We start from the raw sequence: 21,588 nt of genomic DNA, 5'->3' as shown, positions 1-21,588 counted from the left end.
ATACAACAAAGCTCAAGAATAAATAGATCAAAGAAGTGGAGTAGGCAGGCCAGTAACACTCATTACATACAAGAACTTGATATATGATGATTACATCATAAATCAGTAGTGAAATGAGTTGTGTTGGCTTTGCTAACATCTATCCATACCTAGAATAGCATCTGGCATATGATAGATGCTCAAGTAAATATCTGTTGAATGAATAAGCAAAAGAATGACAACAGGGACTTTCCTGGTGGTGCAGTGGTTAAGGCTCTGCACTTCCAATGCAGGGGGTATGGGTTCAATTCCTGGTGGGAGAACTAAGATCCCACAAGTCACTTGGCATGACCAGAACACCTTGAAATAAACATTTTTTTAAAAATCCAATTAAAAAGAATGACAGTAAAAGTCATTCACTTCATATCAGTGAAAGAAATAATTTCTTAAATAAGGACCCAAAAGTACACACTATAAGATAAAACTTGACTACATCTAAGTGAAATATTTTGTGGCAAAGTGATTATAAACAAAATTTTAAAACTACAGAAGGACGTGAGGAAGGAGGTGAGGTATTTATAAAACACATGATAAAGTAGTAATAGCAAGCTCTTTTCCTGCTTACATTCTATCTCCAGCATAGTATAGACAGGCAACATACTATCCTGGTTAGGACTGCAGGCCTTAGCTAGAGTCAGACCACCTGATTTTGAAACCTGCCTCCACTACTTCCCAGCTGTGTGACTTGGAATATATTACTTAACCTCTCTGTCCTTCGGTTTCCTTGCCTGCAAAAGATGAAGTTTTCAAAAGATGATGTTCCCAAAATTGTGAGGCTAAAACGAGTTAATATGTTAGTAGTTGACACAGAGAAATCACTCAGTCCAGGATAGCTATTATTATGATTATCCCGCTTTATTTTTCTTCATATAACTTCTAGAGAGCTAAGAATATAGTATTTATTTGTCTTCTTCTGACTAGAACATAAAATCTATAAGACAGCCTCTTCCATTGTATTCTTAGCACCTTAACAGTGTCTGAGGTATAAAATAAATATTTGCTGGATGAATGAGAAATCAATGTAAAAATCAGTAGGAAGATAAAAGACCAAGAGAAGAATGGGCTGAGGATATGAATAAACGATTTGCAAAAGAGGAAATCCTAACAGTCAAAAAATTTATGAAAAGATGCTCAACCTCACCAGCAATGAGGAAACTGAAAATGAAACCACCTCAGATTCTACTTTTTCTCCTTGATTTGCCAAACATTTTCAAGTCTAATAATACCGGAAAAATGTGAGGTAAGGGAACACTTATATAATGCTGGTACAAGCATTTTGGCAATAAACTAGCACCCCCACCATAACTATCTTCAACATCATCATCACTATCATCCTCATCACTGCCACCATCAACATCACCACATCAACACCATCACCACAATCAACATCACCACCACCATTAACATCATTACCACCATCACCATAACCACTATCATCACCATCATCCTCACCACCACCACCATCACCCCATCAACACTATCACCACAATCAACATTATAGTCATTACCACCGCCATCACCATATCCACCACCACCACCAGCAACATCACCATAACCACCACCACTACAATCAACATCATAATCACCACCATCATACCACCATTCTCATCACCATCATGGTTGTCGGCATAACAGTTAACACTTCAGCGCACTCACGGGGCAAGCACCTTACATATCTACACTATGTGTAAACTATCACAACAACTGTGTGAGGTTAAGTCCTCTGACTATAGTTACTCCCAATTTACAGAAGAGGAAACCACAATATGCAGAAGTTAAATACCTTGCTGAACATCACAGCTAAACAGCAGCAGAGCCAAGGATTCAAATCAGTCACTCAGGCTCCAGGATCCAATTAATTACTATGCTATATCATCTCCTATTTATCCACTGCCCCCGGCTGAGTATCTGTTTAAGTATTTATTGGCAATCTCGAGGTCTTCTTTGGGGAATGACCTCTTCTTTTATGAACATTAAAAAAAATTAACCAGGCAGTCTTTTATTGAATAGTAACAGATCTGTATGTGTTTGTGTATAGGTGTGTATGTGTATTCTGTTTGGGATCTCAAGTCACTTTACTGAGAGGGAAATGCACTACCCAGGAGAAAATATATATGAGGTGATTTGGCACAGTTTAAGAAAAATATAGGGGTAACCCAAGGAGCATCACAGTGCCCAGTTGATGGAAGAAAACTCACAGCCCCAGTTGCACGGGAGTCAAGCTGAGGTCAACTCAAACTCTCCAGAGTACTGGCCACAGGCTGTTCCCATACTCCATCAGAGCACCCATCTGATACAGGCTGATCACATGGCTGCCCCACTCAAGAACTGATTTTATCGACAGTTCAGGTTCTCTTAATAGAAGCGCCTTGAGTGAGTCTGGTTTTTTGTTTGTTTGCTTGTTTTTGCCCACACCATTCATTTTGTGGGATATTCCCCAATCAGAAATCGAACCCATGCCCCTGCATTGAGAGCACAGAGCCTTAATCACTGGACTGACAAGGAAGTCCTGAGTGAGTCTCTTTTCTCAGCAGCCAATCTGTGCGATTCCAGTCATGACTTCTTCATCTGCTTCCTCCCCAAGTGCGATGCACAGTCCAGAGCAAGAAGCCAACCTTGACGCTCTCAGCACCTGGCTTCATCACAGCACGACCTTCATCAGGATTTCAGCCACCTCATCAATTAGGGAGCTTCATCCCTAGCTCAGCAACTTCCTTCCCCGAGGTTCCTTAGAACCACATCATCTCTGGTCAAAGCAGAAAGTCACAGAGAAGACCTTGGAGCGCTCCAAGCTCAAAGCTACCCTAGAATTTTGTGACCAGTGAGGAGCAGAAACTGACAATGACCTTAATCATTATAAAGGTCAGCCAAGGAGACAGGCAGCGGTAGCTACTGAGGCTGGAGCATGGGGCAGTGGCCACAGTGGGACCAGCCAACAATCCCAATGTTTCCATGTCAGCAGTAGAGGGTGGCTGTCTCTGGCAGTGGCTCACCAATAAGCCCTGGGCAATCCTGGCCCAGCTAGAGTAGGACCCTGGATGATTCCCTTTCCTAGTTTCTGGTCTACAGTTTGTTAACCAATTCCCCCTTTTAGATATTGGATTGTTCCCAAGTTTCTAGTTCTTTCAGCTTTTACCATAATCTAAATGTGGGAAAACAGGTTCTATCTCAGTAGCCTTCTTTTTTCATGATTATTTCATTATTATCCAACACATTTGAAGCTTGCTTCCCATAAAAATCCAATTCTTTCATGTTGAGGTTTGACAGAAAACAACAAAATTCTGTAAAGCAATTATCCTTCAATTAAAAAAGTAAATCATTAAACAAACAAAAATCCAATTCTAATAAGGCTGTGGAAACATGCTCAGTCATGTCCGACTCTTGGCAACCCCATGGAGTGTAGCCTGCCAGGCTCTTCATGGGATTTCACAGGCAAGAAGACTGGCATGGGTTGCCATTTCCTCCTCCAGGGGAACTTCCCTACCCAGGGATCGAACTTGAGTCTCCTGCTAACTCATCATAAAATTTTATCAATACGCACTGGTCAGAAATAGTCCAGCATGAAGTTTAGTCTGTGAAGTAAGACTTGTCTTTGCAGATTATCCAAGATCAGAATGAAGGAGGAAATATTTTAAATGCTCCTAAAAACTGTTTGTATATCTTTAAGATCATTACACATAACTGAAAAACTAAATATAAACTGCTCAGATATTCCACAAATTTCTTAAAAGTGTATTTGCTTGCATTGCACTTAACACTGCTTCAAGATGAAATGGTGAGCAAAACAAGTAGAAAAATCAAGTTTTCCAAAAAGGATTGAGGGTGTTGGTAGAGCATAGCCTTCGAGATAGTCCAGATCAGTGAAAAATTAACCAATTTCCTACAGCCTTTCTCACTCATGCTCACAAATGTTTTTTTTTTTTCCCAATAAAAGAACTATTTTATTAAACATATGAACGTACTGATTTTGTACAACACACATTTCTTTCTCTCCTCTGCCCCAGGAAGCCAGCGCTCTAGAACCCCATGTTTATAAAAACACACTTTGGCAGCTACTATGACAAGGTGAAAAAAGTGCAATTCTGAAAGTGACAACACACAACCAAAGTGGGGAACAGAAAAGGCAGAGCGGAGTGGGCCCAGGGCTGCTCCTCTTCTCTCAGGAGGAAACAATTTAAGAATAGAAACTCTTGAGCATTATTTAAGCAGTACTGCCCAACTCTCTTGGTAGCATCTCTGTTTCAATTCCATTTATCTTGATGTTGTAACTAACTAATCTGTTACTTCTTTAAGAAATTCTGCCCTGGTTTATATCCTTTTCAGTGACCCATATCCCTTTGAGCTTCAAAAACACAGAAGTCGCTCAGTCGTGTCTGACTCTTTGCGACCCCATGGATGGTAGCCCACCAGGCTCCTCGGTCCATGGGATTTTCCAGGCATGAATACTGGAGTGGGTTGCCGTTTCCTTCTCCCACAAATGTTTTTATGATAGAAGATCAGCCCATACACAGTTACACAGTAGCTCCCAATTCTATGACTTTTCTCATTTCCAGATCTTTCAGAGTGAAGGAAGATGATTAACAAGTCAAAAAAAATTTTTTTTCTGGCTGTGATTCATTTCAATATTTCATTACCACTGTTAAATTTAATAAGATTAATGTGCCAGCAAAGTTCACAATTTGATGTGCTTTTCAAATGATATCCCTATTTCTGAATTCTCTTGCTAGATCCAATTTTCATTTTTAATAATACTTCCTCTTTTGAATAATTCCAATGATGCTCATGGACCTAACCAATTCTCTCATTAAAGGAATGTTCTACGTATTGATGAAATCCTTATGGTTACAGCGTATAACAAAACATTAGGCTCCCCCTGCCCCGCCACACTCCCAGAAAAATCTGATGCAGAAGCAAGGGACAAGATGTACCTGGCAGGGAAGGAAAATCATCATCTCAGGCAGTTAAATATGTGAGGAGGGGCAAGAGGCTCCAACAGAAGGAAGGTAATAGCCAGATCTCATCTAGGTTGCAGGGATTCCAGGGACCGATGCCTCTGAAAGGCTAGGTAGAAACACTGGAACAGAGTTTCTGTTCTTGCTTGACCTCGAGTAGAAGAGCTGAGTGATGAGTCTGTGATATGAGACCAAGTGCAAAGGCCAGAAACGAGATGCAGAGAAAACATGATTTCAGGGGGCAGTCAAGGTTCAGAGGCTGAGTGGAGGCTGTGCAGGTGGCCTTCTTCCCCAGGAATCACAAAAGTGAACTTTGAGTTCTCAAACATAAAGGACAGGACCTCCCAGATCCAAAAGGGAGCCAGAGGTCATGGTCCACTTTGGGATGGTAGAAGAAAGAGACAATGACATTTTTTTTTAAAAAGCAAAAGCAGATGCAGACTAGTACACAGAGGATGGATAAAAAAACAACATCCTACCACACAGCACAGGGAACTATATTCAATGCCTTATGACAAACCAGAATGGAAAAGAATAAGAAAAATATACACATGTATAACTTTGTCATAGAGCAGGAATGAACACAACACTGTAAACCAACTATACTTCAATAAATGTTTTAAAAACAAAATTAAAAAATAAAAATGTAAAAAAACACAGAAACACCCCAGAGCTCAGAAAACATGTCTGAAAGAGAAGGAACAGCTGGCAATGCCTAGGATGACAGCTTAAAGGTGGGGACAAGTCAGGAGTCAGTCAGGACAGGTGTCGGTCTTTTGCCATTGTTTATACTGCCCCCGACCTCCGGGCTGTGAAAAACAGGTTAATCCAAGGAGCTCTGGGGGCCTCACAGTACCTGAGGCAAAAGGTCTCTGGTTCTTAAACCTGAGGGATGGGACAGGGCTCAGGACAAAGTGCATACTTGCTAAATCCTACGAATTTGAGAGTCAAATTCTTCAATTTCCCAATCAAGACACTCATACCCAGAGAGATTTATTGACCTCTATTTCGACATCTGACTGAAGGGAAGTTTTTCAATTCCTGGTTTAATACTCATTTCCACACACCACACCGCCTGCCTAAAACTTGTTATTGGGAACAGCTTTTAAATTATTCATGAAGAAATATTTTGAAGAAGTGCTATACATCCAAGTATACTTGTTTCAGCGTTGTTTCATTAGCACAAATGATTGAAAACAGCCTCATGATCTAAGAACAGGGGACAGATTAAATGAGTAATGGGACATCCATGCAATGATGGTACACAGTCTTTCAAAAAATTAGGTTCAGGGTTTCTCTGGTGGGCTCAGTGATGAAGAAACCACCTGCCAAAGTAGGAGACACAGGTTCGATCCCTGATCCTGGAAGATCCCACATGCCTTGAAGCAGTTAAGCCCGTGTACCACAACTATTGAGCCTGTGCTCTAGAGCCCAAAAGCTGCAGCTACTGAGCCCATTCGCCCTAGAGCCTGTGCCCCACAGAAAGAGAAGCAAGCCACTGCAATGAGAAGCCAATGCACTGCAACTAGAGAGTCGCCCCCGCTCGCCCACAACTAGAGAAAAGCCAGTGCAGCAACAAAGATCTAGCACAGCCAAAAATAAAAATAACTAAATAAAAAAATAAAAATTTTTTGGAAAAATGAGGTTGAGGGAATTCCCTCGCAGTTCAGTGGTTGGTTAGGATTCGACGATTTCACTCTCAAAGGCCCAGGTTTAATCCTCTGTTGGGGAGCTAAGATCAGTGCAGCCAAATAAACAAAAAATGAGATTGGTCTATGGGTTTTGATATATAATAGCCTTCCCTGATAGTTGGTAAAGAATCCATCTGCCTGCAACGCAGGAGAACCCGGCTTGATTCCTGGATCAGAAAGATCCCCTGGAGAAGGGAAAAGCTACCCACTCCAGTATTCTGACCTGCAGAATTCCAGGGACTGTATAGTCCATGAGGTCGCAAAGAGTTGGACACAACTGAGCAGCTTTCACTTTCACAAAAATATGTATATGGATTTCCAGGATACACTGTTAAGTGACAATTCAAGGTGCAGGAATGAAGGGGCATGCTGCCATTGGTGGTGAATGCCTGTTCCACGTAAGCACGCTCGTGCACACATGCACACACCCCGCAGCCTTGTACGTGTGTAGGATGCCACCAAAAGGACACGTCAAAACTGGCATCAGGAGATGCTCACGGGGAGGGAAACTCAAGGCTGGCAGAATGAGAAGTCCTCTTCACAGGATACCCTTCTTGTGCTTCTTGAAGTTTGTACCATATGCTCATACTACTAATTATAAAAGACGAAGGTCCCTGCAAAGTCAAGGGTGACATACAGAAGTCCTATTCGTTACAGTACAGGTCGAGCTGTGTGGGTCAAGCGGAAATAACAGCAGCACAGGACACAGACGCTCACGTCTCTCTCCAGGGAAAGTTGTAGCTTCCCTCAATGGGGAAGTTCCGCGCTCCTGCCTACGGTGTACCATGTGGCCCTGCGACAAGTCACCTACCTGTGAGCCAGAGCTTCCTTCCGGTAAAACAAGGGTCTGCCTGAGAAGATGGCTGAGAAGACGGGTGGGGGTGTGATGGGGGCAGAGGCACCGGGTGAAGATGCACTGGGTAAGGGCCACAGGGCCTTTGCCAGGGGCTGTCACCCTCAGTTACAATGACTGGGGAAAGTGCCATGAAAGAAAGGGTGATGGAGCTGGACTCTGAACCTGGAGAAGAGGCGGAAGTGGGAGAACTAAGAGACCACTCTCAGAGGGGCACTGCAGGAGGCTGCGACCTATTGCAGGTGGAGTGGAATGGATGCCACTGAATCCCTCAGGTGAACAACGATGTCTGACATTGAATTTGAACTTGTTTTCTGCCTTAGGCTACAGTCAAACCTGATTCATTGGAAAGACCCTGATGCTGGGAAAGATTGAAGGCAGAAGAAGGGGACAACAGAAGACGAGATGGTTGGATGGCATCACCGATTCAATGGACGTGAGTTTGAGCAAGCTCCAGGAGATGGTGAAGGACAGGGAAACCTGGGGTGATGCAGTCCATGGGGTCGCAAAGAGTCTGACATGACTAAGCAGCTGAACAACAATAGTACTTAAGAATTTCAACTATCCAACTGTCAAACAAATTTTAATCAACCATGTTAAAAGAAACATTGGATTATCTGCATAACCCCTCCAAAGGAAATATTACAAAATCATCTCACACAAAAAAGCAATCAGAAACTAATCAGCCAAAATGTAAATAAAATTGTATTATAAAGATGTGTCAGACAGTTATAATTTAAAATATGATGTTTTTCTGGATATAATTATACTTGTAGTATTTCTAAGATTTTTTAATTTATAATCTGTTTTCTCTTCTCATTCCAATTAAATACCATCTTTGGTTTTCATTATGTGAGAAAAAAAAAAAAGTCTAGGGAGAAATGCTACAGGACCCAAAGCATTCAGAGCTGGTGATGAGGGAGACAGGGGCAATAAGGACGTGCTGGAGGACCATAAAAACCTCAGTAGCCATAAGACCCCCAGGAATATGTATGAGGTTGAGCCATTTTGTTAGATGTTAAAGAAAAGGGTGATCCTGGAAGATAAAATGATACAAAAACCCTTGGTTTTTAGAAAAATGAGGAGAAAAATCCCAGCAGCTTCTAGACTGAAAACAAGGCAAAACAAAGAAAATGAATATGGTTGCCTATAAAAGAAAGAGAAGCAGACAGGCAGAGAAACATCTGTTCCACTAAATGCTAAAGATAATAAAAAGATAATAAAATAATATTTACGGAGCTTGAAGGAAAACGATTATCACAGAATTATGTTTGCATCCAGACTCTGGCTCATGCAAAAAAAAGCATCTTCAGACATATAGGAGGTTAGAAAATATATCATCTACACACTCTAATAAAAAAATTAAATGAGAAAATACTCAAAGAAGAAAGGAGAAGGTGCAGTTTATAAGAAATAGTGGTTAGCAATGAAAACAGTAAAGCTGTCAAGACGGTTTAAGACATTTTTTAAACTATGGATGTGAATATAACACAACAGTTAAGAAAAAAGCTTTAATATAATACAAGGGCAAAAAGAAAAGCCAGATGGAATTAAAATCCCAGATTATTTCAACAAAACCTAGGATATGTAAAGGAAGGAGAAATCCAAATATCCTATACCATTTGTCTTGTTTGGTAGTAGAATATTTTAGACATTGGTTAAGTTTTTACATTGACAGAGAAATACAGGAAAAAAGCATCCTTGTTAGAAACTTAATAGTAATTCCCAGAAGAAGAAAAATAGGATATAAAGCTCCTCAACCATTAGAGGAGAAAAAAATAAAGGATGTATGGAAACTTGACATATTCTGTAAAACACAAGAAAAGAATGAGGAAGTATTCTGAATACCAAGAAGCCTTACAAAATTCAAAGGCAGGATATGATCTGAGCTGTTTAACACATTGGCAACGACCCACATGTGGCTATTAAATTCTATTAGTTTCAAATTAGAATGGAATAAAATTTAAAATTCAGTGCCTCAGTCACACTAGTCACATTTCAAGCGACCAGTGATCTATGTATCACACATTTTCATAATAGCAGAACAGTCTAGCAGACAACACTCACAGCCAGTGCAAAATACAAGGTAATATGAGTCTATATAAAGTATGATCTTATTTATGTTAAATATACATTTACATACACATATAAATATATAAAGGGGTACCCAGGTGGCTCAGTGGTAAAGAATCCACCTGCCAATGCAGGAGACACAGGGTACTCGGATTCGATCCCTGGGTCACGAAGATCCCCTGGAGGAGGGCATGGCAACCCACTTCAGTATTCTTGCTTGGAGAGAATCCCATAGACAGAGGAGCCTGCTGGGTTACAGTACACAGGGTCACAAAGAGTCAGACATGACTGAGCACACATGCACATAAATATATAAACATTTATGTTTATATATGGTTGCGTCAGTTTATATATGATTGAGTTTATATATGATTATATATAATTGAGTTTCTATATGATTGAGTCAGTGAAAAATAAAAAATAACAAAAGCATCTATATAATGTATGATCTTACTTAGGTAAATATATGTGTGTGTATATATGTATATAAATATAAATAACAATAAATTACACGGTTAATAGTGGTATCTCTAAGAAGTAAGATGACTAAGGGACTTGCTTTCTCCATATATCTTACTGTTTGTATTTTCATTAAGCATATTACTCTTCCAAAAAGTAAAAGTCATTAATATATTTTCAACAGGAATAACCGTAGACCAACCAACCAATCTCTTTCTTGAACTTGGTTCCAAACCCTGGGTTAACCCAGTAACTGACTTTAACTTTTATATATCTACCATGTACACTTGGGTTAATAAATAATTTGAAGATAGCACAGCATGTGTCTAATATACTTAGAGACTTTCTTAAGAGTTTGGCCAAGCCCTGCAAGAAGTTTGTTCTGAGCCCCAGAGTGATAGCATCCTTTCAGATGGAAACCTTTGATCATTTTAAATGTTATTTCCCAAATCAGGAGGTTGCTTGAGCAAAAGTTGTTAGCTCACCTTTCCATTTAGATTTACTGTATTAATGTATATGTGTGTTGAGTCTCTTTGATTGTGTCCAACTCTTTGCTACTCCACAGACTGCAGCCCACCAGGTTCCTCTGTACATGGGATTTTCCAGGCAAGAATACTAGAGTGGCTTGCCATGCCCTCTTCCAGGGGATCTTCCCGACCCTGGATCAAACCTTCGTCTCTCGTGTCTCCTGCATTGGCAGGTGGGTTCTTTACCACTAGCGTCATAGATAACAGATCACATTTCAGAAATAGCAGTTTTGAATTATCCCTTAAGTTTTCCATGATAAAAAATATATATTGAGAATTCTAGTAATTTTCTGCATCTTCCCACAGACCCTACAGTTTACTGAAGAAAAGATCAACAACAAAGTCAGAACTAATGACATGGTACACAGAGTAGCTTCCAATATTCTCCCCTTAAATTGGAGGTAAGAAAAGAGAGGTTACTGCTAAGTCACTTCAGTCGTGTGCGACTCTGTGCGACCCCATAGACGGCAGCCCACCAGGCTTCCCTGTCCCTGGGATTCTCCAGGCAAGAACACTGGAGTGGGTCGCCATTTCCTCCTCCAATGCATGGAAGTGAAAAGTGAAAGTGAAGTCGCTCAGTCGTGTCCGACTCTAGCGACCCCATGGACTGCAGCCTACCAGGCTCCTCCATCCATGGGATTTTCTAGGCAAAAGTACTGGAGTGGGGTGCCATTGCAGGGTCTCTGATAAAAGAATTTCAAAGTTTTAAACTTTCCCAAATGCCAGATCTTTAATTTTTGTTAAGAAAAATAATATATTTAAAATGTCTGGGAATAACCCTCAAATACCAAAACTATTTCAGATCTACCCTAGGGGATAGTTCAGTCACTTATCTGCCAACAAAGACATCGTCATATATGCTTATTTTATTCCCTATGTAAATATTCTTGGTAACTATTCACCACAGTGAATAATGAGGGGAAAGTTCTCTGAGTGAAAAGGGGATGAGACACATCAATTTGTCCAGGAAATACGCACTTTGAAAGTCAGTGTTTGTAAAGCAAGGAGAGAGATTTGGTTCTGCTGCTAACTTAAATGCTAATTTAAAAGAATCCACCTGCGATGCAGGAGTCACGGGTTCGATCCCTGGTTTGGGGACATCCCCTGAAGGAAAAAATGGCAACCCACTCCAGTATTCTTGTCTGGAAAATCCCATGCACAGAGGAGCCTGGTGGGCTACAGTCCATTAAGTTGCACAGAGCTGGACAAGACTGAGCACACGTGCACACTTTTCTCCTGAGGCTCTAGTTTTAGTATGTGTAAGACAATAAGTAAATACATTATACTCAACAGTGGATGTAAATTAATTCTTTCAGGCCACAAGTGTACTATTTAGTGAATGACTGCTCTGTGTACTGACCCACACCTGGTAGCCTCCAAGTGATCATTCACCTTTAAAATATCCATTCCTTCAAAGCCTCATTATCTGTCACCTGATTTCAATTGGTGGAGCATGAAGAGGCCAGGTGTAGAAAAGAGGTGTCTTTCAAATTTTAACATTTATAAACTTGAGCTACTTAAGAAGAAAAAAAAATCTAGGTTTCCACTGAGCCATATCATCAGTATCCAAGCCAAATAAAACACAATTACTCCCCCATATTTGGCACATGCCATCTGAATTAAAATCCAAAAAAGTGGTCCAACTAGCACAGCCACTTGGATTTTTACTAATCTCCTTACATTTTAATAGACTACAATAAACCCATTACAACAATTTCTTCCTTCTAGAAGCTTAAATCATGTTATCTGTTCTTGGGGAAAATATTTCAGTCCATTGAGCAGCTCTAATTTTGAGTAACTGTGCTAACGTATAATTAATGTGCCGATGCACTAAACTGAAAACCTTGGAAGAAGGCATGGATATGCTTTCGGGTGTGAATGTGGGAACTGCAAGGTTCCTGGCGGCAGCTTCCCCATCACCTGCTACACAGGTGAGTAATTTTCTGTACCATGGGACATTCTTGACTATATAAGCAAAGAAGTACATAATCAAACCTTCAAAAGGATGAAGAACAACAAAGAGACATAATAGGGGAGAAGACAGACTGTCAAGGATCTTGCTAGAAAGACAGGTGCTAAAGTTTGGGGGGTAACTCGGCACATTTGCATCTGTGCCCATTTCTGGCACTAGTGCCATTGTTTCAATAACATATCTATATTTAGCTATCTATCATAGACGAATTTCTATCACTGCATAAACAGAACTGGAGCTCAGATGTCTGCAGAATTTCCTTTCCTCTCTTTTTAAAAAAATATTCAGACTAGAATTCTAACATTCTGTACTTGCAGCTGCCACTGAAAAATATTCATGCCAATGAAAGATATTTAGTCAGCTTTTCTCTTTCTTGATCTCTTTTAATATTTTATAACACTTTAAAACTCAAAGTTCCTGTCTTAAATAAATCTCCAAGCAGACGTTAAATAGAATGTAAATACTCCACACTTTAAATCATCAATCATTTAAAGAATCCTCTCCATGAACTGAATAAATAAGCCATCTGTGACTAAGGCCTCCCTATCATGTTTTTAAGCTGACCCACTTCTTCGCCAGTCACCATGGTTTGCAAAATCTCACTTCTAAAGGGATAAGTGCTGGGCGCCAGAGCATAGTTCGAATCCAACTGGGTAAAAGGCTAATTAATGTAAACACAAGTTGGGATTTAAAATGACCCCCCTATCTATAAAAACAGAACTTCAATACCCCCCTTCACCGAAGCAATCTTTTCCCCCCAAAGGAGAGTGAATTAAGTCTGCAGCGGGGGAGAATGGGAGCCAGTGAAAGGAAGAAGAAACCTAATCAGGTGTTAAAACGGGTGTCCTTGGACATCAAGCAGCAAACAGGATCTGGTCGGGTCGGCGGGAGCGACCCCCCAAGACTGAGTTGAAATTTGGGTCGGGACCGCTCCAGAGATGCGGACTCGCTCGGCGGGGGCGGATCTGTGCGACCCCAGAAACCCAGCCGGGACCCCCGGCGCCCCCTGCCCGGGTCCGCGCGGGGCAAGGCAGCCAGGGCAGCACAACTTTCCGCAGCTCCCCGGCCAGCGCCGCGGAAACCAGTAAGGGCAAATCTCAAACTGCTCCCCGCCATCGGAGGCTCGTTATCCCGGGGGTGGTGGCGGCTGGGGGAGGGGTGGGAGGGTCTGGGAGGACTTCGGAGGAGGATGACAAGAAGAGGAGAGAGGAGAACCACTTCCCACCGGCCGGGCCGCCACAAAGGGAAGGGCGTTGCGTTCCCCTCGGTGCCACCAAGTCACACGCCGGCTGGGATGCGGACGCGCGAGGCCGGCGGGTGACAGCGGCGTGGCTGGTCCCGGCGCCCCTTCGCCTACCCGCGGCCTCGCCCCCGCCGCCCAGCTCCCCTCGCGAGCCGCACCCCCGGACCTCCAGCAGCCCCGGAGCCGCGCGAAAGCCACGCGGGGGCCCGCCCGCCCCGGAGCCGGCGTCCGCGCGGAGCCCGGGCGCGCCTACCCTTTGGCGTGCTCCGTCTCTTCCTCATTGTCCCCGTCGATCCCGCACGTGTCCTGGTCGTCCAGCTCCAAGCTCTGTTGGCTGGCCGCTGACTCGCTGTCCTCCGCCATCTCGGCGGCGCGGGCTGGGAGGCGGCGCTGGAGGGCGCGAGCGCGGGGGGCGGGCGCGGCGAAGGCGGCAGCGGGAGAAGCTCCCTCTAGCGCAGCTCGCCGTCTCCTCCGGGCGCGCCCGCCCACTCTGCCCCGCCTCACCTTCGTTCCGCCCCGCCTCACCTCGTTCCGTCCCGCCTCGCCCCGCCCCGCCGCGCCGCGCCGCGCCCAGCCCCGCCCAGTCCAGCCTCGCCCCGCCCCACCCAGCCTCGCTCCGCCCCGCCCAGCCTCGCTCCGCCCAGCCCCTCTGTGCCGGGTTTGGGGGCGGTGCGCGCGCCCCGGCCGTCCGGGGTTGGGGGCGCGCGGGACAGCGGCACGCACTGTGCGCAGGGGCGTAGCCCTGGAACTCGCCTCAGTCTTCTGAACGCCGCAACCCGCTGACCGCAAATCCTGAGTCTTCGTTTTTGGAAAATAGACAACGCGATTTTACATCTGTTCATATTAAGAAGAGCTTTCAACTCTGCAGGAAATTCATACTCAGGGGTAGGCCGTGCTCAGACCACTGATTTCCAGAACCCAAACCCCATCCCTTGTGAAGGGATTTCATTTCATACGTCTTTGTAAAGATTGGTAAAGAAGTCTTTGGAATCTTTGTAAAGATTTCATTTCATACGTCTCTGTCCAGTGTACTATAAAGTCAAAGTCTAAACAGTGCTTCCAGCCTTCCCACCTGTCCATTCCAACCGGACTCGTGGCCCTAAAACTCTTGACAGAGGACAGTGTAGAGCTGCCCCTTTTTTTGCTGGACCGCTTAGCCCACAACAGCCATCTTGGGGGAAATGGGGCTTGAAGAGTGTCAGGGGCGTCATTCTGGCGTCCTCAAGTGAAGGTTATGACCTAAACCTCCAAGCAGAAGTGGGTGGCCTTCTAGGCTGAAATGGTTCCGTGTCTCTCCTGGTGAAGGCAGGAGGGTAAGGAGGCACTCCATGGATTGCCAAAGAAAAGGCACATCAAGTCCGAAGTCTTGTTTGCTGTTGCACTCTGTACACCCGGTCCTTCCCTTTGTTCTCCGTTCATGGACAGAGTTCAGGGTCCCACTAGGTTATGGGAAGCCTGCATGGTTTTACAAAGGCAGTGGAAAGATAGTTATTAGAAATGCCCAGTGAGGGAAACGAGACTTTAAAAAGCTACCGGTAATTTTTGGTGTATGTCCTTTTTTTTTTTTTTTGCAAAAGGTATTGAGAACATTTTGTGGCTTCTATTTTTTTTCCCCACAAGCAAGACCATGCCCTTAAAATGATAGAAGTACCTAAAAACAAAAATTGTAGAGCGATTTCAAAGTTTACCAGACTTTTATGACTGCCTGAGGTTGAGCTTGCAAAGGTTCTGAAAGAAGTGGAAAATGGGGCCAAACCACGAAGGAAATATAGGCTTTCTTTCACAATTGCAACGATTTCTGAGACCAAAAGTCACATATGAGCTCTGGCTTCAAACTTTAGGCAAATATAGATCAGTGAATTTCCTTTGGTTCCTCCCTCTGGACATAAAAGTTGGATAATGGTAACCTGGTTGGGTAATCAGCAGACTCCTGACCAAGAGCAAATCAGATCAGTTGCTATAAACTACTGGAAGGGTTCTCTAAAAAAGAGAAATGCAAATCAAAACTACCTCACACCAGTCAGAAAGAAAACCTCTACAAACAATAAATGCTGGAGAGGGTATAGAGAAAAGGGAACCCTCTTGCACTGTTGATGGGAATGTAAATTGATGCAGCCATATGGACAAACGTATGTAGGTTCCTTATAAAGCTGAAAATAGAACTACCATATGACCCAGCAATCCCACTGCTGCTGCTACGTCGCTTTAGTCGCGTCCAACCCTGTGCGACCCCATAGACCGCAGCCCACTAGGCTCCTCTGTCCCTGGGATTCTCCAGGCAAGAATACTGGAGTGGGTTGCCATTTCCTTCTCCAAGCAATCCCACTACTGGCCATTTATCCTGAGAAAACCATGATGGAAAGAAACACATTTACCCCAATATTCATTGCAGCCCTATTTACAATAGACAGGACATGGAAGCAACCTAAATGTTCATTAACAGATGACTGGATAAAGATGTCGTGCATATACACAATGGAATATTACTCAGCCATAAAAAGGAACAAGATTGGGTTATTTGTGGAGATGTAGATGGACCTAGAGTCTGTCAGAGTGAAGTAAGTCAGAAAGGCAGAAATATTGTATATTGATGCATATATGTGGAATCTAGAAAAATGGCACAGATGAACCTACTTGCAGGGCAGGAAAAGAGACATAGGTATAGAAAATGGACATGTGGACAGGGATGGGGAGGGGGGTTGAAATGGCAGATTAGGATTGATGTATATACCCCATGTGTAAAACAGTGGGAACCTGCGATGTAGCATAGGGAGCTCAGCTCGGTGCTCTGTGATGACCTAGAAGGATGGGGGAGGTGGGAGGAGGTCCAAGAAGGAGGGGATATACATACACATACAGCTGATTCACTTTGTTGTACAATAGAAACTAACAATGTTGTGAAACAATTATACTCCAATTAAAAAAAGACCAAGGGAAACTCAGCAGACACATATTTATCTGAATTCTCAAGAAATGTCTCCTAAGAACCTCTCAAAAAAGAGTAAGAAAACAAATAATTCTGGAGAAATAAAATGAGAGTATCAAAAACCAGTTGAACACTGGAAAGCAATGATAAATAGGGAATATGTGTTCCCCAGAATGCAAAGAAGTTGGCACAGGTGACTTTTCAGCAGTGGATGGAGGTATTACATAATACGAATGTGTGTCATCATTAATTATGTGAAGCAGGATAGAGTTTGCAGATGACCCTGGTGTTCTTAAACGCTATTGTTATGCATAGAAACAGTAGGATTTAACAGTATGTCTGGCATACTGCTGTCCATGGAGTCTCGAAGAGTCGGACCAACTGAGTGACTGAACAACAACAATGCATAGAAACTCACTATATTTCTAAAAATTATGTCTTCTTTTCCCTATTTTAATCGCAGAGTTTGGGGGATTGGAACCAGATGGTATCCTTAGAACCTCAGATCCAAGATTTCACTGGGGGAAGAGACTACTGCACAGTGGTTACTAGTGTGTTAAAAGAGGCTCTTGGAAATTTCCTATCCTACTTGACTCATCTCTTATTATAGATGGAAGATCATAGTTGTATAATTAGTCTTGTTTTATTTAAACTGCTGTAACTTTTTGCTTTAAAAAACTGTGCTATAATACATGCAACATAAAATTTACCATCTTAACTGTTTCTAAGTTCACAATTCAGTAGCATTAAGTACATTGACATTGTTGTGCAAGCCCATCTCCAGAACTTTTACATCTTGCAAAACTGCAACTGTAACCATTAAACAACTCCCCATTCACCCCTCTCTCCAGCCCCTGGCAACCACCTATGAATCTGACTACTTTCTATCCCTGTGAATTTGACCAGTCTAGATTCCTTGTATAAATGGGATTATGCAGTCTTTTTGTGACCAGCTTATTTCCCTTAGCAAAATGGCCTCAAGGTTCATCTGTGTTGTACCATGTATCAGAATTTTCTTCCTTTCTAAGGCTGAATGATATTCTACTGTATGAATAATATTGCGCTGTATTGCAAATCATAAGATCCTGAACTTTGAGGTTGATGCATAATTTGGATGAGATGTTGGGGCGTTTTGTGGGGGGATTGATCCCTGGTCAGGGAACTAAGATCTCACATGCTGTGGAGTAACTAAGCTCTTTGTGCCACAACTACTGAGCCCATGTGCCACAAACTAGAGAGTCTGTGCACCACAGTGAAAGATCCTGAGTGCCACGACTAAGACCCGAAGAAGCCAAGTAAAATAAGTAAACAAATATTTTTTAAAAAGAAGAAAGATGTGACTAACTGGCCAGAAGGCAGATTGATAAATTCACTGCAAAGGTATGAATTCAAATCTCCATCCTTGTCATTGCAGCTCCTCCCATCAAGAGATGGAACCAATGTTCCCACCATTTGATTTTAGGATGACCAACAAAATTCAGCAGAAGTGATGGTGTGGCAGTTTTGTCACATAGAATATACCCTTCTGCCTGCTCTATCTCATTCCAGCCAAAAAAAAAATTCTGATGATACAGGGTGTGTATCTAGAATGCATGCATGCTAAGTCACTTCAGTCGTGTCCAACTTTGCAACCCCATGGACTGTAGCCTGCCAGGTTCCTCTGTCTCTGGGATTTCCCAGCAAGAACACTGTAGTGGGTTGCCATGCCCTCCTCCAAGGGATCTTCCTGACCCAGGGATTGAACCAGTGTCTCTTACATCTCCTGCATTGGCAGGCGTGTTCTTTACCACTAGTACCACCTGGGAAGCCCCATGTATCTAGCATACATCATCTTTATTAATAAGAGAACTAATAAATTTTGGCCAAAGGGAATGTTAAAGGGATCTAGCCTTGAGAGGGTTTGCATGACCTGCTCTGCCCAGTGGAACGCTTTCCCTCCTGGGCTCTCCCCTTCTCGGTCAGTCCACCAACTGACCACGGACACATATGCAAGCCCCACGGAGATCAGCGTAACTGCCTAGCTGACCCATAGATGTGTGAGAAAGAATCCATGGTTATTGTTTAAAACCATTAAGTTGTGGAGTGTGGTTTTTTTCTGCATCAATAACTAACTGATAAGCCACAGGAAAGCAAAGACCAAAAGAAAATCTTAAAGATGGACACATTCTTTATCATCAACTGTGATAACTGTCTATATATCAGGACTGTCAGAAAAAGACTCCTGCCAGGTTGATAATCTGCACATTCCACTCTGTGCTCACAAAAACAATGTCTCTTACTTTAGCATTGTGTTAACTCTTCCTAATAGCTGGTCTGCTTTACACTCAGGTTGACTTGATCTTATTTTTTTTTAAAGTGACTCCATTTCTGGGCTTCCCTGGTGGCTCAGTACTAAAGAATCCACCTGCCAATGCAGGAGACATGGGTTTGATCTCTGGTCTGGGAAGATCCCACATTCTGAGGAGCAACTAAGTCCATGCACCACAACTACTGAAGCCTGAGCACCCTAGAGCCCGTGCTCTGCAACAAGAGAAGCCACCACAATGAGAATTCCACGTACCACAAAAAGAGTAGCCCCGCCCTGCTAGAGAAAGGCTGCACAGCAGCAAAGACCCAGCACAGCCCTAAATAAATAAAATTATATATATTTTAAAAAGTGACTCCATTTCTAATTGTGAAGGAAGCTACGACTGCGCCTTACCTTTTGCAATTGTGCATTTGAGAAGCACTTCTTGGGATCAGTGTGAGTGTGGTTTTCACCTCCTGCTGCTTAGGATTCTGCTGAAAGGCTTTCCTACTTGTTCAAACCAGCAGGGTGGTGTCACCCTGAGAACTGCAGACCAGCTACATATGAAACTTCACTGTGGGTGAGTCTGGCTTGCTCCCTGTGGCTCAAGGTAGGGCCTGAGGGGGTGCTGAGGAACCTGCCAGAGATGTCGCAGCATGTCAGTGGGCGTTGATCACCAAGAGGAGATTATATTTGCACCAATTAAGTCAAACAGGTTACACTGTCTTTCTCTAATCCCTCTTCCCTACCACATGCGCTCTAGAGGAGCCAGAAGATGGGCATGTGGGGAGATCCTTTGAGCCACTGGCAAACACCAGAATCAAAAGATGGGGGTGGACTTGGCACTGGACCAAAGATTAAAGATACAAACTGCATGTGACTGGAGTGAGTTTTTAATACCTGAAGTCACTGAAAGCCCTGGAGTCTGCCCAACATATCACTAAGGGTGGGAAAGGGAGATTTGAAAGCATGGTTGAAAGCAGTGACTAAAGAAAAAGCATACCCATTTGATTTTATAAAAATAAAAACAGAGCCAAATCCTCCATCTATGTATCATTTTATTTATTTGTAAATAGTGTCTCCTAGCAAAAACGGTACCATCCTTTGTAGAAGAAACTATAGTTAGATTCAAATCCCTGTACCTTCCTCTTTGTGTTTATAGCCAGGGAAGATGCTCATTTGAAAGATTTGCATAGAGTAAAAACTCATTGTTAAAATTTGTTGAGGGTTATAGCCTGGTTGAATTTGTAAAAATTCTGAATTGGAGAATGCTTTTACAGAAATTTGTACAAAGTGATTAAAGTCATCCTTTTTCATTAAACACAACCATTCACCCACAGAGATTTCTTAGGTTATCCTTCTCATCCACTCAGGAGAGGCACTTCAGCTATTTACTCAGCATTGAAATGAGTTGGTACTGTTTTTCTTAATTTATTTGGCAGCGCCAAGTCTTAGATGTGACACATGGGACCTAGCAGCATGTGAACTCTTAGTTGCAGTATGTGGGATCTAGTTCCCCGACCAGAGATGGAACCCAGCCCACCTGCACTGGGAGCTCAGAGTCTTAGCTGCTGGACCACCAGGGGAGTCCCCAACTATTAATATGTTCTTTCATCCTCATTGGCCTCAACTTGCCCCTTTAACACCAGAGTCTTGCCTATTGGTGGTACGTTGTGTGACCATCAACAGAGGAAACTGATTTGATCGTTGAGGGAAGTCAATGCTTGATGTTACAGCCGTTTAGTCCTCATAGCCTAACTTATAGAAAAAGAACGGAAACAGACTCACAGATATCGAGGGCAAACTAGTGGTTACCAGTGGGTAGGAGGAAGGGGGAAAGGTGAGATGGGGTAGAGGATTAAGACACTCAAACTACTGTGTTTAAAATAAACAAGCTAAAAGACATACTATACAGCACAGGGAAATACGGCCATTATTTTGTAATAACTTTAAATGGAGTATAATCTATAAAAACATTGGATCCTGAATGTACACCTGAAACTAACATAATATTATAAATCAACCAGACTTCAGTAAAAACACTAATTTGCAAAGATATATGCACCCCAGTGTTCATAGTAGCATTAGTTACAATTGCCAAGATATGGAAGCAAATGAAGAGTCCATCAGCAGATGAATGGATGTAGAAGATGTGGCATATATACACAATGGAGTCTTACTCAGCTATAGAAAGAACTAAAATTTGCCATTTGCAGCAAAACAGATGGATTTGGAGGGCATTACACTAAATGAAACAGTAGAGAAAGTGGTGCCAGAGAAAGTATTTCAGAGAAGTTCAAGCACTACATATATGTATAGAATTACCACGAGGCTAGGCCTCCCACACAGCGTGGCAGCACTTACAGTTCCAGTGGAAAAAACTAATGATTTATCACTGTCCATTGGCCTTCTGCCTTGTTAAAGACCAAATGTTCAAATGGCCCTCTTTAGTTGGACAGATATGACTTCACATCATTGCTGGTATGAGTTTCCTGGAGGATGTGGGCTTAGAGATGAATTTTGCATAAGAAATAAGAATTTTTGGATCTTAGGTAGAGAGAGCAGA

General features: G+C 42.8%; 1 protein-coding gene across 4 annotated transcripts in view; it reads right to left on the bottom strand.

Annotated features, from left to right (window-relative positions):
• Positions 1-14,301, bottom strand: part of NMT2 (N-myristoyltransferase 2) — a 60,504-nt gene extending 46,203 nt beyond the window's left edge. Inside the window, exon 1 of one of the 4 annotated variants that reach the window (XR_003514172.1) lies at positions 14,063-14,277. Coding sequence is in view for 2 of the 4 variants with exons in the window: in XM_027559863.1 (XP_027415664.1) it covers positions 14,063-14,172 (110 nt within the window). In the remaining 2 variants the exon portion in view is untranslated. Of the gene's footprint in view, positions 1-14,062 lie in introns of all 4 variants that reach the window. The other 3 variants (XM_027559863.1, XM_027559864.1, XM_027559865.1) reach the window with 3 other exon arrangements.
• Positions 14,302-21,588: the final 7,287 nt, after the last annotated feature.

The sequence above is a fragment of the Bos indicus x Bos taurus genome, chromosome 13 (assembly GCF_003369695.1).
Source record: "Bos indicus x Bos taurus breed Angus x Brahman F1 hybrid chromosome 13, Bos_hybrid_MaternalHap_v2.0, whole genome shotgun sequence".
Taxonomy (NCBI): Eukaryota; Metazoa; Chordata; class Mammalia; order Artiodactyla; family Bovidae; genus Bos; species Bos indicus x Bos taurus.
Note: the sequence above shows the minus strand (reverse complement) of the source record. Positions and strands in the feature narration are given on the sequence as shown.